The sequence below is a fragment of the Pavona decussata genome, unplaced genomic scaffold, assembly GCF_977016875.1.
Source record: "Pavona decussata unplaced genomic scaffold, jaPavDecu1.1 SCAFFOLD_186, whole genome shotgun sequence".
NCBI classification, from domain to species: Eukaryota; Metazoa; Cnidaria; class Anthozoa; order Scleractinia; family Agariciidae; genus Pavona; species Pavona decussata.
The window spans coordinates 367,352-383,993 of NW_028145595.1; the positions used below are offsets into that span (position 1 = coordinate 367,352).

The 16,642-nt window shown below is 38.4% G+C and overlaps 2 protein-coding genes and 1 long non-coding RNA gene across 3 annotated transcripts in view; all 3 read right to left on the reverse strand.

Annotated features, from left to right (window-relative positions):
* LOC146462529 (uncharacterized) overlaps positions 1-14,097 on the reverse strand; it is a 91,291-nt gene extending 77,194 nt beyond the window's left edge. Inside the window, exon 1 of the mRNA XM_085085275.1 lies at positions 13,334-14,097. The gene's annotated coding sequence lies outside the window, so the exon portion shown is untranslated. The remainder of the gene's footprint in view (positions 1-13,333) is intronic.
* Positions 1,385-7,687, reverse strand: LOC146462541 (uncharacterized). The gene is made up of 5 exons (XM_085085484.1): positions 7,531-7,687; positions 5,515-5,619; positions 4,439-4,504; positions 3,157-3,222; positions 1,385-2,025 (listed from the first exon to the last, which is right to left on the reverse strand). The coding sequence occupies exons 1-5, from the start codon at positions 7,573-7,575 to the stop codon at positions 1,963-1,965; spliced, it is 345 nt and encodes a 114-aa protein (XP_084941610.1). The 5' UTR covers positions 7,576-7,687; the 3' UTR covers positions 1,385-1,962.
* LOC146462542 (uncharacterized) lies at positions 9,399-15,489 on the reverse strand. The gene is made up of 5 exons (XR_014857066.1): positions 15,445-15,489; positions 12,745-12,818; positions 12,389-12,418; positions 10,782-10,902; positions 9,399-9,542 (listed from the first exon to the last, which is right to left on the reverse strand). It is a non-coding gene; the product is annotated as an uncharacterized LOC146462542 (long non-coding RNA).
* Between the last annotated feature and the right edge of the window lie 1,153 nt (positions 15,490-16,642).

The window sequence follows — 16,642 nt, forward strand, 5'->3', positions numbered from 1 at the left end:
TCACTTCATGCTGGGTATCCTGTGATAGACTAGCATCCCATCCAGGGGGAGTAGTAATACTCCTGGTCACTTCATGCTGGGTATCCTGTGATAGACTAGCATCCCATTCGGGGAGAGTATAGTAATACTCCAAGTCACTTCATGCTGGGTATCCTGTGATAGACTAGCATCCCATTCGGGGAAAGTATAGTAATACTCCATGTCACTTCATGCTGGGTATCCTGTGATAGACTAGCATCCCATCCAGGGGGAGTAGTAATACTCCTGGTCACTTCATGCTGGGTATCCTGTGATAGACTAGCATCCCATTCGGGGAGAGTATAGTAATACTCCAAGTCACTTCATGCTGGGTATCCTGTGATAGACTAGCATCCCATTCGGGGAGAGTATAGTAATACTCCATGTCACTTCATGCTGGGCATCCTGTGATGGACTAGCATCCCATCCAGGGGGAGTAGTAATACTCCTAGTCACTTCATGCTGGGTATCCTGTGATAGACTAGCATCCCATCCAGGGGGAGTAGTAATACTCCTGGTCACTTCATGCTGGGTATCCTGTGATGGACTAGCATCCCATCCAGGGGGAGTAGTAATACTCCTAGTCACTTCATGCTGGGTATCCTGTGATAGACTAGCATCCCATCCAGGGGGAGTAGTAATACTCCTGGTCACTTCATGCTGGGCATCCTGTGATGGACTAGCATCCCATCCAGGGGGAGTAGTAATACTCCTGGTCACTTCATGCTGGGTATCCTGTGATGGACAAGCATCCCATTCAGGGGCAGTAGCAATAATCCTCGTCACTTCATCCTGGGTGTCCTGTGATGGACTAGTATCCCATCCAGGGGCAGTAGCAATACTCCTCGTCACTTCATCCTGGGTGTCCTGTGATGGACTAGTATCCCATCCAGGGGCAGTAGCAATACTCCTCGTCACTTCATCCTGGGTGTCCTGTGATGGACTAGTATCCCATCCAGGGGCAGTAGCAATACTCCTCGTCACTGTCATGCTGGGTGTCCTGTGATGGACTAGTGGGCAGTAGTAATACTCCTGGTCACTTTCATGCTGGGTGTCCTGTGATGGACTAGCATCCCATTTAGGGGGAGTAGTAATACTCATAGTCACTTCATCCTGGGTATCCTGTGATGGAATAGCACCCCATCCAGGGGGAGTAGTAATACTCCTGGTCACTTCATCCTGGGTATCCTACGATGGACTAAGTCCGTTCAAATTAGCTATTGGACTAGTCTCCCTCACACATGCTCTTTTGCCAAATGAGTATCTGCGAGGGACACTACTACTGGACAGAACCCAGGTCAAGTTCTAGCAATGCTGGTGAATAAATATCATACATTGCAGCCAGACAGCCAGAGTAAAACCTCACTTAGTTGAGAACATTTTATTTCAAGAGATGTGGTCAGCACTTCATACACTAGTTATTTATAAGAATAATTCCTGGATGACATAAATAATTATAACAAACACTAAAGATGTGGCTTTTTGATGAAAGAATAAGCATAATTGACAATATTCTATATTCATAACAGTAACAATCTTGGCAACAAACTTCAGCTGCAGAATTGCTAGGATTGATTTGTACGCATTGATTCAGTTATGAATCCTACAAGTTTGACAGTAGTCAGCAATATGGCAAGGGACAAAACTCAAAAGCAATCAATATCTGTGTTTCAACTATGCAAATTTGCATTAAGCTCTATTCTACAATTGCTGAGCTGAGATCAGGCACAAACACAATGGTCCATACAAACTCTATCTAGTGCAAGGGAATTAAGGATCAAAACGTTAAACTAGTAGTTCCTTCTCAGTGCTTGTCCTCGCATTTCTTAGTGTTTGTATAAAATGTAACACTAGTAGCTTTCTCCAACACCAACCGGACTACAGTGTACTCAAATTCCTAACTGTGTACGTATGTTTCAACTTATTCTCTTCAAAGTTTAACCACTAAATATACTTCTGAATCATTGCCTTCAGTTTTTCCTCAGCCGCACCAGTCACCTCGTCCACCTGAGGAAACAACGTAAAAATGTTATTAGCTGGATAAAATAATTACTAACTACTTCTGCACTCCCTGGAGTATTCACACTCCTGTATGTACTGTCCAGAAAATGAAAAACAAGCACCAATTATTATAGCTTCACTCAAAAAGTAAGAACCACATTTACAGAATAACAAACAGCACCACAGGAAAGTTTTGCTCAGAAGCTTTCATTTGAGTGGTCACACTTTAGGATGTCATCCACAGACTCAAAAGTTCAAACCACTTTGTACAGCATAACAAACAATACAACAGAAAAGTACTGCTCAGTAGCTTTCATTTGAATGGTCACACTTTAGGATTTCATAAATAGACTTAAATTCTAGAAATATCTTATCCAGCATAACAAACAGCACCACAGGAAAGTACTGCTGTTTATACAATTATTATGCTGTATAAGATGTTTCCAAGATTCAAACGAAAGCTAGTACTGAGCAGTACTTTCCTGTGGAGCTGTTTATTAAATATGCGGTACAAGATGGTTCTAACTTTTGAAGGAAAGTAGCTAAATTGGAATTTCTAGAGAGGGGTCGAGATTCAAACCATAACACCCTAAACAGGAGGGTTATGGATATCTTCTGGTCAAACATTTTCAACAGATGGTGGCCGATTATTCTAACTTCCATTTTCTTGAAGGTTAGCCTTAACTAGCCTTGCAAGCATGTGCAAAATCGAAAAGAAATTTTATGCTAAAATGAGGATACTAGAGCTAATTAACGGTTGTCTAAAAGAATACTAAACGGGCACCATTAATTTTATGAATAAGGTCTATATATCTGGGATATTAAATTGGTAATCCTGAAAACTGATAATTATTATTACCTGTGACAGACCTAGTAAGAGAAGATCTCTTGACTTTTGTAAAAGCAGTAACAATTATAATAATAATAATAATAATAATAATAATAATAATAATAATAATAATAATCATAATCATAATCAATAGTACTAATAATAATAATAATAAATAATAATAATTATAATAATAATAATCATAATCAACAGTAAGAATAATAATACGTAAATGAAGTATACCTATACATGCATGAATCTCTTTATCCATCATCGCACACAGTATAATACAAGCATAGTTTACATACCTTTTTACCATTCTTGAAAAGTAGGAAAGTTGGCATAGCTGATATTGCCTGTGACTCTGCTGTGTCCTATTAAAAGAAACCCAGCAGTATGAATCAGCAATTCCAATAATAATCAATAACACTGTTATACATGTAGTTGACTGAAGGGGTTACATCACTTGGAAACTTGTACTTTGTGCAGTCATGTTTGACAAGTTTGTTCTAAATTTGATACCCCAAAAGGTTTTTTTTTAATTCACCTTAAGTAGTTTACTCTAAAGCAGAAATCTTTCAGAGTCATTTTCTGCTTTAACAGGTACCCTGCTAATAACTGACAAGATTATACATGCAAGAGAAAAGTGGTTCGAAAGCCGATTAACACTAATCCACGATTAAAAGTTAACCGAGGTCTATTGTTTGGGAATTAAACTCGTATCAAGGTTCACCTTAACCCAGGATTAGCCTAACCGGGCTTTAAACAACTGATGGGCCCTGGTCTTTTGTAAAATCAGACCGTTGTTCAAACTCTAATTTCTTGTTACAATATCATTACTTCCTCAACCACACAGGTCAGGAGAGTAAGGGAAATAATCACAAATTGTCTTCAACTGATAATTCAAAAACTAACCCCCAACAAGTTCCGTGTAGCACGAAAATTTTGCGGGAGTTTTATTTCACGGTTTGGCCATTTTTTGCGGTTTGCGGGAACAAATTTTTGCAGTTCAAGATGACTGAAACTTCTGCCGGGAACTAATTTTTGCAATTCTCTGTTCAAGCAGCAGAACATTTACGTGGAATAAACCTTAATATTTTTAACTTTTATTGTACGGTATGTTGAGTCAAAGTTCACTCTACTTACATATTAGAGACATATCACTGTAATACCTTACTGCAACAAAACACTGTTTCATTAATAGGGTTTAATTATACAGACTACCGTATGTATCTAAGCTTCGGTTGCTTTTTCCAATGAAAATTAACCATGTTACTGTTCTTGTTTATATCCAATGTATATCACCCCAGTGGTACAAGCTATAAAAAGCGGACTTTTTAATTCGATAATTAGTTAATTTTTTCGATAATTAGTTAATTTTTGCGGCGTTTTATTTTGCGGGTGTTTTTTTCTGCGTGACCTAATTTTTGCGGATTGATGTAAATCTGCAGAAATTAGAACCTACAAAATTTTTCACGCTACACGGTACCTTAAGAAACCTATAGAGAAGAGTATGGAAGATGTGTTATGGTCTGGTTCACTACCATTTCAACTAAAGCGGCCAGCTGCTATCAAAAGAAGTCAACATACCGTGTTCTCATCCACGTTTATTTTTGCAAAATATGCTTTCCCTTTAAACTCTTCAGCTGCAAATTTCTACAGTACAAATAATCCACATTTCAGCAAATGATGAGCTACATTCTAGAATTCCTTGTGTATATATATGAGTAAAACAAGAGCAAAGATTTTGTCTTTAAGTTGTCTTTTTAGGGAATAAGTACTGTGCCTTTCAAGACATGTGAACTATACAACCTTCATTAGTTTAAGATTCAACCAATCCCTATGATAATAAAAAATGTAGGACTAACTAATAATTGTTCCATTTAGTATTAATACTTTTATTCTATAAACTAGTGTAAATTAATGCTTTAAATCTGTTACTACATTAAGTTTTTGCATGGCTGTATTTGTAAGTTCCTCGTTAGTTTTCTAAAGTGTTTCTGTATTCGTCTTGTCCCGCCTCGATTAGCTTTGTAACTATTTGCGGGACAAACCATTCATTCTGTTGTTTGTCAAATAAATTGTTGTTGTTGTTGGACCTCTCAGGAAACAAAATCATTTAAGTCATCACACCCTATAAGCCATGTCGTTAACCTTTGATTGGCAGATTTTGGTCAACGGTGTTGGTTTCAGAATATTTAGGTTAGTTGGTTATTGCTGTAATTATGATTGACAGCTGTTAAACCCAGGCAAATTGTTGGTTTTGCAGTTCAGAGATTGCATGTTATTGAAAGGTGCAGTAAAATTAGTCAGACTTTTTTTTCTGGAAAAACGCAGTCTATGTTCAGAGTGCTGAATTTAAGGCAAGTCAGACATTGGAGCGCATCGACATTGACATTGAGCCTTTGGAGTGCTTAGCTTTTGAAAAAAGAAAAAGAAATTTTGTCTTCCTTGACTCAAACTTATTGACCACTAGATTGCTTTGTTTGACCAAGCAAAACATGGAGGTCTTGGGTGGGTGAAAGACACGACAAATTTAATACAGAAAAAAATGGCTATTACTAAGAAGCATTGTCACATATCATGATATGCAACAACTGCTTCAATTATATATAATTATCTTAATTTCTATCTTTTGATCAGCATCATTCATCAACTAAAAGTACCGCAAAAATTGGTTTGATCCTCTTGCAAGGTCCACACCAATCAGCAAAGAAGTCTACGACAACCAGTGTTGACCCAGCAGCCGCAAGAAAAGCATCAAAGTCTTCCTGCAAGAATCACACCAATAAAATAATTTATTAATAATACCACTAGTTGATAATTCCTGACCATAAACGGGCACTCACACGAAAAAATGATGCTTTATGAAAGATGTACAGGACCTTTGTACAATATGTAATAATGAAATAAAAGGATAAAAATTAGCGGTAAGAGTTTTGCACAATGTTTTGATATTGTTCTTAAGGAAGAAGAAACCTACTGTACAGCTGTACATGTAACCTAAACACGCAATCGGATTCCATTTGCACAAAACTATTTGTTTAGACAAATGTAAATGCATATACCTCTCCCCGCATACGTACATTCGACTGAAGTTTATTGTTGTCACTTGAAAATGATGTCATGGCAACATCGAAACGTTGTGCAAAACTCTTATTACTAATTTTTATTGTTAAATGTTTGTCCAAATTTAATCTCATTCGAAATAAAAGGACCTACAGAAAAGACATACCTTATTTCATGAAGGTTAATTAAATTATCCCAATTGATATTATAGGACAATCTGCAGTTATAATCTTGACATTTATAAATATTAGATTAACTTGAAACATGAGTTCAGATATACTGTACATGTGTGAATGCTCAAAGTTAAACTCTGGGAAAAATAAGAATTAATGACTTGTTATTTTTACAAAGTTATAAACTTGTCTGTGGGCAGTGGAAAACCACCTGCATACATAGAGTCAACTCTCGCCTTACGGGCGCCTCACTGTTGAGGACACCCCAATAATACGGACAGCAGCTATAATTATCCCTGCCAAAAATAAATTGCAATACGTTTGACTGAACTAAATTCCTGCTGTTATGAAGTCTCACTATTAAAGAAACTAACTTGTGGTTCCAAGGGTGTTTGCAATAAAAGGAGTTGGGCTAAATTACAGAATACAGGGCCACTTATTTACATGATAATAGCATCTATTGTGTCGTTCTATTGTGTTATGTATTGTTCTTATGTGTGTGGACCAAAGTGGCCCTGTATTCTGTAGTTGCTCCGGGAGTTGAATGTAATTTCCATCTAAAAGTTTTTGTCTTGAGTTTGCAGCAGATCTCTACAAAACTTCATGTTTTGTTAAATTCTGTTGATAATCCCCATTTTCTCATTTCATTCCAGTCTGCAGAGAATGGCAGAATGCAACATTATTACAAGATCTTATGTGTGCAAAGACATTTTAATGGAATGTAACTCATGCAGTCTGGAAAGGGCCTTCAGTTTTCATTTTATTTTGAAACCGACTGCTGTCATGTTTGGTAGGAAACATGAGAAGCCAGACTTATTAAACCTTTCTAAAAATAGGATTCTTGGCAAGATTCTGCACAGCCCCATATATGTAATTATGTATAAGCTTACATGTTTGACTTAACTCTATTCAATCTCGTCCTTTGGGAAAGTCCGAGACAGTATGCACGTATAATTAATGTGTGGGTCTGTGCAGAGAATCTTTCCGCCTTCTTTAGCAATCGAATATATTATTTAAAAAAAATCCATAAAGGAACTTTAGAGATTACTTCTGTCGAAAACATTAAATTTTACCTACTCAAATACCCTGAAATACCGCAAGAGCAATTAAATCAGTGATCGTACTTTAGACTCAGTCAACAATTATGTAATAAGCAACCTCGTGCGGCATTAATAATTAACGTGATTAGGCAAGGCAATTTCTTTTATATTATATATCGGTAAGAGTACGGTTAATGTTTTCTATGGATGAAATATAAGTAAGTCGACGCTTTCAGTAAATGAATTAAGGCTTAAACTTATCTTGAAAACGTAGCTGAAGATGAGGTGAACTCGACTTCCTCAGGAATCGAACTTCACGCTTACAATCAGCATGAATCGGCATCTTGAACTTTCGATCAATAAAACCACAAAATTACCCCTCAGAAAAACTGCTGTTTACCTTTGTTTCAATTTCTACCACTGCTCCTTCCACTGGTTTCGCCATTCTTAGGTATTAAACGTTTGTGTTGGGATTGCTCTAACAATTGACTTAGATTAGATTGCTCCGCTCGATCGCACCGCTTTGAATCCTCACAGCAAATTTGGGGCGTTTTCCGAGAAAGGACTGGTTTTTAGAGCCAGTCATCCATAAAAATGAGATTTTAGGATAATTGGAATGGTGGACTTTCGATTTCCGGGATTTTAGATCCGATCGCAATAATATTAAAGGAAATTTTTGTTTAAATAAGCAGACTGTCAGAGTGAACAGAAAGTTATAAAAAATACTAGGAAAAAAGTTGTTGATTAATAAAATCAAGCGATTTATTTAGTGCTTTGTTGCTTGCTTGCCCCGTACGTGAAAGTAGCGGTTGTGTTTAATCTCGTTTCTAGAACTCCCACGGTCAAACTGGAAAATAAGTATCTTGACTTGAAAACAAAGTAGTGTACTCTGCCTTCAAAACGAAACATCCTCACTTGAAAACGAAGTAATGACCCAATAAAGTTTGTCACTCATCGGAAAAAGAATGTGCGTTTTTAATTTAGCACTTTTGGGCTGAGTTGCTCGAAGCATGTTTAGCGCTAACCATTGGTTTAAGAGGTATCAAAACCTATAGGTTGTCATGGTATTTAACCAACTGGGCCCCCCGATATCTGGACTGAAATAACTTTGCCTGTGTCCGTCTGCAACTAGATGGGACCAAAAAAAGTTGTAGAGCATAGGAGTAAAGGCGCTCAGTTAAGGTTTGTGGGCATAATAATTCACATTTTCAGTTAATAAAAATAGAATGAGGAAAAAAAAATGAAAAATATCGTGCCAGTGTGTTTACTTATGTAATCCGTTTAAATCTCACTTGCTCGTATTTGACTTCCTTGTCCCCCAGTTTTTCTCTTATGTTTTCTGTTTCTTTAAGTGGTTCAGTTATGACTAGTTTCATTCAATAGGCCTTATCACGGTTTTCGACGCCATTTTGACGAGTCGGCAAACACGTCTGAAATAACAGTGTTTGTATAGAAATCCGATGTCAAATAATTTTAGTAAAACATCGCTTCTGAAAAATTCATGAATTGGAAACTTTTGGCACTAGGAAAAGGATTTTACGAAAAAAAATTGGAGGGATGTAGCCGTGCCAGAAAGCGTCCAGTTGTGTTTTAAACTTTCCATAAATTTGCCTGTATAGCGAACCAGCCGTGAACTGCTACTAAAAATAGTTCGCGGGAAAAAAAAAACAGACAAATGTATGGAAAGTTCAAAACACGACTGGACGCTCTCTGGCACAGTTACATCCCTCCAATTTTTTTTCTTAAAATCCTTTTCCTAGTGCCAAAAGTTTCCAATTCATGAATTTTTCAGAAGCAATGTTTTACTAAAATTATTTGACATCGGATTTCCATACAAACACTGTTATTTCAAGCGTGTTTACCTACATAGACCGGGATAATATTAATGAATATAGAGCATCAAGAGGGAAATTAACACACCCCACCCCTACCCCTGTTTCTAGACTTGTTGAACCACGCAATTTTGTGCACAACAATTTCAGGGGTGTAGGACAAACAGCAAACGGCCCAATGAGAAATCACACACGGTGTTGTGCTCTGTGCATAGCACGAGCAGTCTATAAGCTTTTTCATGGATAGCCTTTCGCTTTACAACTGGAGACGTGTGCACGTGCGTGTTTCCCTCGTATTGAAGAGAAACAGGAGATTACATCTTCGCGCAAAGTTGTATGTTGCATGCACCGTGTGTCGGGAACTTTGTTGTGTTGTTTGCTCTTACGGTAAATAACTCATTGACTTCCTTATGCGAAAATAAAGCTGTAGTCGAGATAATGTTTTCCCAATCTACTTTATTATCTTAAATCTTAAACAGCATCAGCATAGCTTGAGTTATGTTGCCTGTGCTGCAGGTATCTATCCACTGACGATAAAGTCATTTGTGTTGAAACAGTGCAGTCCCCAAAGTCATGAATCCTGAATAGAGAGACACAAAGTAGCAATTAGCAAAACTGTGAATACATTTTACTCTCTTCAAGTCAGTCAGTCAGTCAGTCAGTCAGTCAGTCAGTCAGTCAGTCAGTCAGTCAGCCAGCTAGCCAATCAGTCAGTCGGTCAGTCAGACAGCCAGCCAGCCAATCAGTCAGTCAGTCAGTCAGTCAGTCAGTCAGTCAGTCAGTCAGTCAGTCAGTCAGTCAGTCAGACAATCAGACAGTCAGACAGTCAGACAGTCAGACAGTCAGTCGTCAGTCAGTCAGCCAGCCAGCCAATCAGTCAGTCAGTCAGTCAGTCAGTCAGTCAGTCAGACAGTCAGACAGTCAATCAGTCAGTCAGTCAGTCGTCAGCCAGTCAGGCAGTCGGTCAATCAGTCAGCCAGCCAGCCAGTCGGTCAGTCAGTCAGTCAGTGGACCAGTCAGTCAGACAGACAGTCAGACAGTGAGACATTTAATCAATCAGTCATTCAGTGAGTCAGTCAGTCATTCAGTCAGCCAGTAAATAATATCTTTATTTCACAAGGATTGCTCTTAACAGCATGACCAATAAACTTGTGGCCCTTTTAGGGCGTTTGATAAAACTGAGACACAAACTTCGGGGAAAAATAATGAAGGTGTTATACTTTGACGTCCCTGGATGCTTTGTTGATTTGAGGCTTGGAAGAGCAGTTTTGCAAACTAAAAGTTTGACTAGCTCACAATTACATACCTTAGGATGATTAAATATTTTTTGTGTTTTTATTTCCGATTTCAATTCCCTTTAAAGTCGTAATGTTATCAATATCGAACACCAATAATTGGATAGAATTTTGGCACTGACGTAGAAAGTGTTTAAGTCCTGTCGCAGCACACTATCTTATCCCACCCTGACTGGGGGGAGGAGGGAGGGGCTTACGTACTCTTGCACAACGTAACTTACGTAATATGTGTGTCTGTTGGAGGGAGGGGGGAGGGCAAGAAAGACTGACAATATGTGTGTCTCTGGGAGGGAGCCTCATGAGCCTTTGGCCCAGGAGATTGCGCAAGCACTCCCCATGTTATTGACATGAAATAAATTACTTACTTAGCAGGGGCGGGGGATGGGAGGGAGAGCAAGGGAGAGACGGTAAGAGATTTTCAGAGGGGTTTTGTGTCAGAGCGCATCTCATTTTCGTGGGGCAAGGCTTTCGTTTAGGCAAAATAGAACTCTTCCTAATGCTTATAGGAGAAGACCAGTTCATACCTTGTTTATTATTGGATACAATTGCTCTTACAGTACACAGTTTTGTTGCGGCAGCGACACTGCTCACATTTTCCAATGCGCCACTGTACATTTTCAAGATCGGGGCAAATGCCTGCCTCCTCTAGGACAACAACAACAACATGACAAATTTCAGCCATGCAAGACTGTGTTCACTGAAGAGAGAACTTTCTTTACCCTCGATAAGTGATTAGAGCGGTTTTCAATCAAGTGTTGCAAAGCCAAAACCAAAGTAATTACTCTGGCCAATCACAACAGACGCAAAAAGCGCAATGAACCAATCAGAATATCAGAGCAAATACATGTAAGCGGCGCCAAGCGCGGGAAAACGCGTGCGACCAAGTCATAATTGGTTTTGGTTTTGGATCTCATTGGTTGAAAAAGTGGCGCGAGTTTTGTCAACCAATCACAGAGCCTAGTAAAGCAAAAGCAAAGCAAACGCGCAATTACTTTCGACACTCAATTGAAAACCGCTCTATGTCGTAAGTTGCGAGTGAGGTTAAATTCGCACTTCGAGCTTGAGTGACCCATACGGCGGAGCTTAACCCGTTTTCTGTGGCAAGAAAAAACTAGGAGTATTGACACTCCCCTCTGGGTGGGAACCCAAGCCCTCCGATTTCAAGTCCGGCGCTCGTAACCCGGGAAGTTACTCAAGAAAGTTTTATCAGGGGAGGCTCCACCCAGAAGCCCATACCCATTTTTTATGTAATATATCAGACACGAGAAAGCTTGTTTCATCAGATATCCAAACACTGAGAAATAGGTTGAAAAAACGAGGTGCAGCCGAGTTTTTTTAAACAACTGCGAGGTGTTTGAATATCTGATCAAACACACTTTCGAGTGTTTGATATGGCTTCTCAAATGATCAATGATTCTTGGAAAAATTCAAGGCTAGATTTGGGAAAAATTTATGGTAATTAGGAACACATATCCAAACCACGGTCACGGTAGTGATTTTCTTTGTTTTCTCTTGATGAATTATTAATGAGTTTGAGAAGGAGAACGTTACGTAACCACCATAGAAATCAATACCCCTTCAGTAGAAACACTATGTCTTTTCGGTGGCTTTGTTCGAGATATTTTTGAAGGCCCTTTTAAATACCTAGATGAGAGATTTTGCTACTCTTTTTCCATACTTCAGCTCGTGAAAATGCCACCACATTGAATTTCTACGGCTTGAAAAAGCTACCCCTTTAAGGTGGCAGGCACCGGTGTCCATTACTTTGCAGCAATTACACTCTGACGGATCGGTACTACGACTCTTTATCAGTTGATACAACAATAATGATACCAAAAAAAAGTATTAATGTTAGTGAAAAAGTGATGGTCATTTTCTCCACACAATGGGTTACCATAACAACAGTATAACCTGTTAAGAACAGCCCTAATTTTACCTTTAAGTGGTTATAACTAAAAGCGACCTCGGTGACCCCCAGTTTTTATTATAGAATTGTAATGAGCATGTTTAGATACATTATTTTCCAAATTCCACCAGAGGAGGTCAGAGCCACCTTAAAGTTCCGCTTTCCCCCCTATACACTGGAGCAGTACCACCACGAAAAGTTATGTCAGCACAGCATGTAACTTACCTTCATCTGCCAAAGGATATCCCGTTGAAGCTGCAATTAAAAGTAAGTCGTGTACAATCAGTTACATTCAAGCCGCATTTGAACGCATTATAAAAAAGTAACATTAAAAAAAGTCGGAAAGGGCAACAACGGAACCATCAACATAGAAAAGGTCAATTAGATCAGTGTGGATAAAAGCTTCCTAGGACTGATGACTTCTGAGCTGCGAGAAAAGCACGCGAGGGAAAGGCGCGAGATACAGGTACTCGCGAGGGTAGCTCGCGCGCTCGCTAGCACTGGGAGGCCGCTGTGACTTGCAAGCTCCATGTTTCCCTATCGATCTCATTTCTGTTTTTATAAGTACTGGTAATACTTACTGTGTATTAGAGTGGCGAACAAAAGAATACCACAAAGGAAAAGTAAAGCTCTCATGTTGAAATACGGATAGGATCTACGGAGAAAAATACAAACGTTATATGATGTTATGAGACCATGGACTCGGTTACAAAGAACAAGAGTAAGTGGCAATTTTCTGCAATCGTTCCCAGTCTGCTGGAGGTTTTTCTTACGCGTTGTTATGGATCATTAGCCCGAAGGCAAGCGAGCGTAGCAAGCAAAAAATAGCGCAAGAAAATCTTTTGGAATGCTGGCCATCGTTCCAGGAAACTCCCAGTTATCTTGAGTTGCTTTTTGCAGCCACCGTTTATGGTTTATGATATAAGTTTGACGATGAAATCCTTAGGTGAGACCATTCATATGAAAGCTACTAAGCAGTAATTTCCTGTGGTAGAAAGAAAATAAAGATTGTCGTTGTGGGTAGTACACTGTATAGTGCTCTACCCACTATATCGTCAGGCATGAGTGCGTGAATAAGTGAGTGAGTGTACGTAAACAAACAGGCCAGCAGCGCGTGTACAGCACTACCCACATGTACGCATATGCGTACCTATTTTTACTATCTGGTACTGTACAAGGTGGTTGTAACATTTGAGTCTGTGGATGAAATCCTAAAGTGTGACCATTCAAATGAAAGCTACTGAGCAGTACTTTCCTGTGGTGCTGTTTATTATGCTGTACAAGGTAGTTTTATCTTTTGAGTAAAGTTAATGACCTTTTGTGATCATTTTGCAAATTTAGCTTTCTCGATCTGACACCGTGGATGATAAACCTTAGTACATTTGAACAGAAAATCACCGTTTTCAAATAAAAACCAAACTGCTGTGTGCGAGCAGGGGATTAAAAAGTGATTTTAAAAAAGTGTGCTATCACGTGACCTGGCAGGAAATTGTGCAACGTTTTGTTCCATCTACTACGTTTACACAGTAATGTTTATTCTGTATTTCCAATTATCTTCTTTGCCATGCCAATAAAAGATAATTTAGTAAAAATAATTTAGAAAAAGGGCGCTTAGATGAAAGAACTCGCCTTATAACAATTGATCAACTGATATGTATTGTTTCGGAAGAACTTTAAAAAAAAAAAAAACCGCAATGTTGTCATTTTGAAATTTTCCTCAGCTGTCCATAAAAATAAAAATGAACTTCATTTCCTGTTTCAATGAGTTAAGGAATTAGATAGCTGTTAAGTGCATTTTTGCTGCAAATTCCCCTGTAAATAAGATATCAGGAACAGTGAAATTTCAACTCTTGTTTTCTGTTGATTTTCCAGAAAAACAAATTGAGTTAACATCACACAGATAAAACTGACATGGTTATCCCACCGATTGAAACAAAAAAAAAGGGCCATTTCTAGCTATAGTAAAAATTTTTCTTCAAAAAAAAAAAACCATTGTAATAGAGAGGATTAATGTTATAGCCTACGATTAATTCCTCGCTCAAACTCTTTAAATCTTAATTCTGAGAATTTGCCAACAAATTATAAACAGTTACAAGACAAGGAGAGTTGCAACTCAACCGAAATTTTACTGAACACCATACCATCAAAAATACCACCCTCCCACTTTGATTTACCAAAACCTTATAGTCTTAAAACATCCTCGTTCCATGTGAGAATAGTGTTAATTGAATTATGGGTTTGGTGATCACAGAACTCACCTGTGCATGTAGCAAATGAAAAACAAACAGGAAAAACCATGATCCTTAAAATTCACAAAATGGTACGTGGAACAGTGTACCATTCAAATGAAAGCTACTGAGAAGCTTTCCTGTGGTGCTGTTTATTATGCTGTACAAGGTGGTTCTAACATTTGAGTCTGTGGGTGAAATCCTAAAGTGTTACCATTCAAATGAAAGCTACCGAGCAGTACTTTCCTGTGGTGCTGTTTATTATGCTGTACAAGGTGGTTCTAACATTTGAGTCTGTGGGTGAAATCCTAAAGTGTTACCATTCAAATGAAAGCTACCGAGCAGCCCTTTCCTGTGGTGCTGTTTGTTATGCTGTACAACTAACCTTTGAGTTTGTGGGTGAAATCCTAAAGTGTGACCATTCAAATGAAAGCTGCTAAGCAGTACTTTCCTGTGGTGCTGTTTATTATGCTGTACAAGGTGGTTCTAACTTTTGTTTGTGGACGAAATCCTAAACTGTGGCCATTAAAACAAAAGCTACTAATAAGGTCTAATTCTTGCCTTGGTTTTGAAACGCGTTGCCAAACACGATTCAAGTTGCAGATAAGAATCGACTATACTGTCTGTTCAACGTTAAGGCCGCTCATGTCTCAAAGCAAAGTGTATCACTTCTTGTCTGTGTGATTATGACTAATTTAAGTACTGCGATTTTTCAGTTTTTCAGGGGCTTGATTTGCACAAAACACATGCAACTGAAGTGCGAGGTATAAACTGATCAGCCTTGTAGCAAGCGCTTCCTTTTTGCTCCTTGTCCAACTTTTGCGCGGCAAAACGTGCGGGAAATGCTTGCTACTTAGGCTAGGTCTAAACAAGGCCTAAATTTGAGACTGTCAAGAAATTCCTGTGTCTCCTTATTGAAATAGGAAAATATATATTTTGGCGTTTAAAAGTGGTTAAAAACATACCAGATCTCGCCGATGCTTTACCGCTTCGATTCGTTGCCCTTTTAGAAGTGAACAAATAGCACACGTTTACCTTTCTTATGAAACCTACCTCGGACAATCTCGGTGGTAGAATTGTTGTAAGGCAGCTGAACAAATCGAAATGACACGCTTCTATATAGGGTAATCCATTATTTGCCGGTCTTTAGAAAAGATCTTATTGTGCGCTTTAGAACAGATTAAAAACTATGTCAATAGAGGCATAATGAAAATTGAACAAATGAAATTTCAGAGAATTATTAATTCGGAAGATCCAATCCGAAAAGGGGTAATTAGCGAAAAACAAGTTAGATTTATGACATTTTAATCGCGAGGTGTTTGATTTTCAAAGTTTACTTTTTCTGCGCAAACGTGTGTATAATGAGGTTTTAAATGCGTTTATTATGTTTTTATTTCCGGATACAAAAGATAATTTTCCGAGTTCAGCGCAAATATTATAAGAGCTATCTATTTTCCGAGTGCGTTTTAATTTAACGTTGTTCTCGGGGGAGAAAACATAATTACGAAAAGGTTGAGGAAAAATCTCCTTTTCTTCTTGTGATTTACCGTTTAGTTTGAGGTAACTAGTTACAGCAAAGTTAAGAGAGTTTCAGTTGTAAAATCTTTCACACCAGTAGAGAACAGACTGGAGACAAAAAAGGATTAATGACTTTAAAATAAACAGCGATCCAGGAAAGTACCGCTCAGAAGTTTTCGTTTGAATTGGTACACTATAGGATTTCATCCGCAAGGTGGAAAGCTTGTACAGCATAATAAACAGTACCATAGGAAGGTACTGCTCAGTAGCTTTCATTTGAATGGTCACACTTTAGGATTTCATCCACAGACTCAAAAGTTAGAACCACCTTGTACAGTATAATAAACAGCACCACAGGAAAGTACTGCTCAGTAGCTTTCACTTGAATGGTCACACTTTAGAATTTCATTCACAGACTAAAAAGTTAGAACCACCTTGTACAGTATAATAAACAGCACCACAGGAAAGTAATGCTCGGTAGCTTTCATTAGAACTGATGGTCACACTTTAGGTGGATTGATTCACGACTCAAAAGCACTGCTCAATAACTCAGTTTCATTCTAATGGCGGTCACACTGAAAGAATGTATCCACAGACTTGAAAGGTAGAACCACTTTGGAAGCATAACAAAGAGAGAACAACAGAAAGCAAGTGATGCTCCTTGAAACGTTCGTTAGTATTCGTGACAAAAAAAAAAAGAAAAAAAAAAAAAAACAAGAAGAAAAGAAACGTT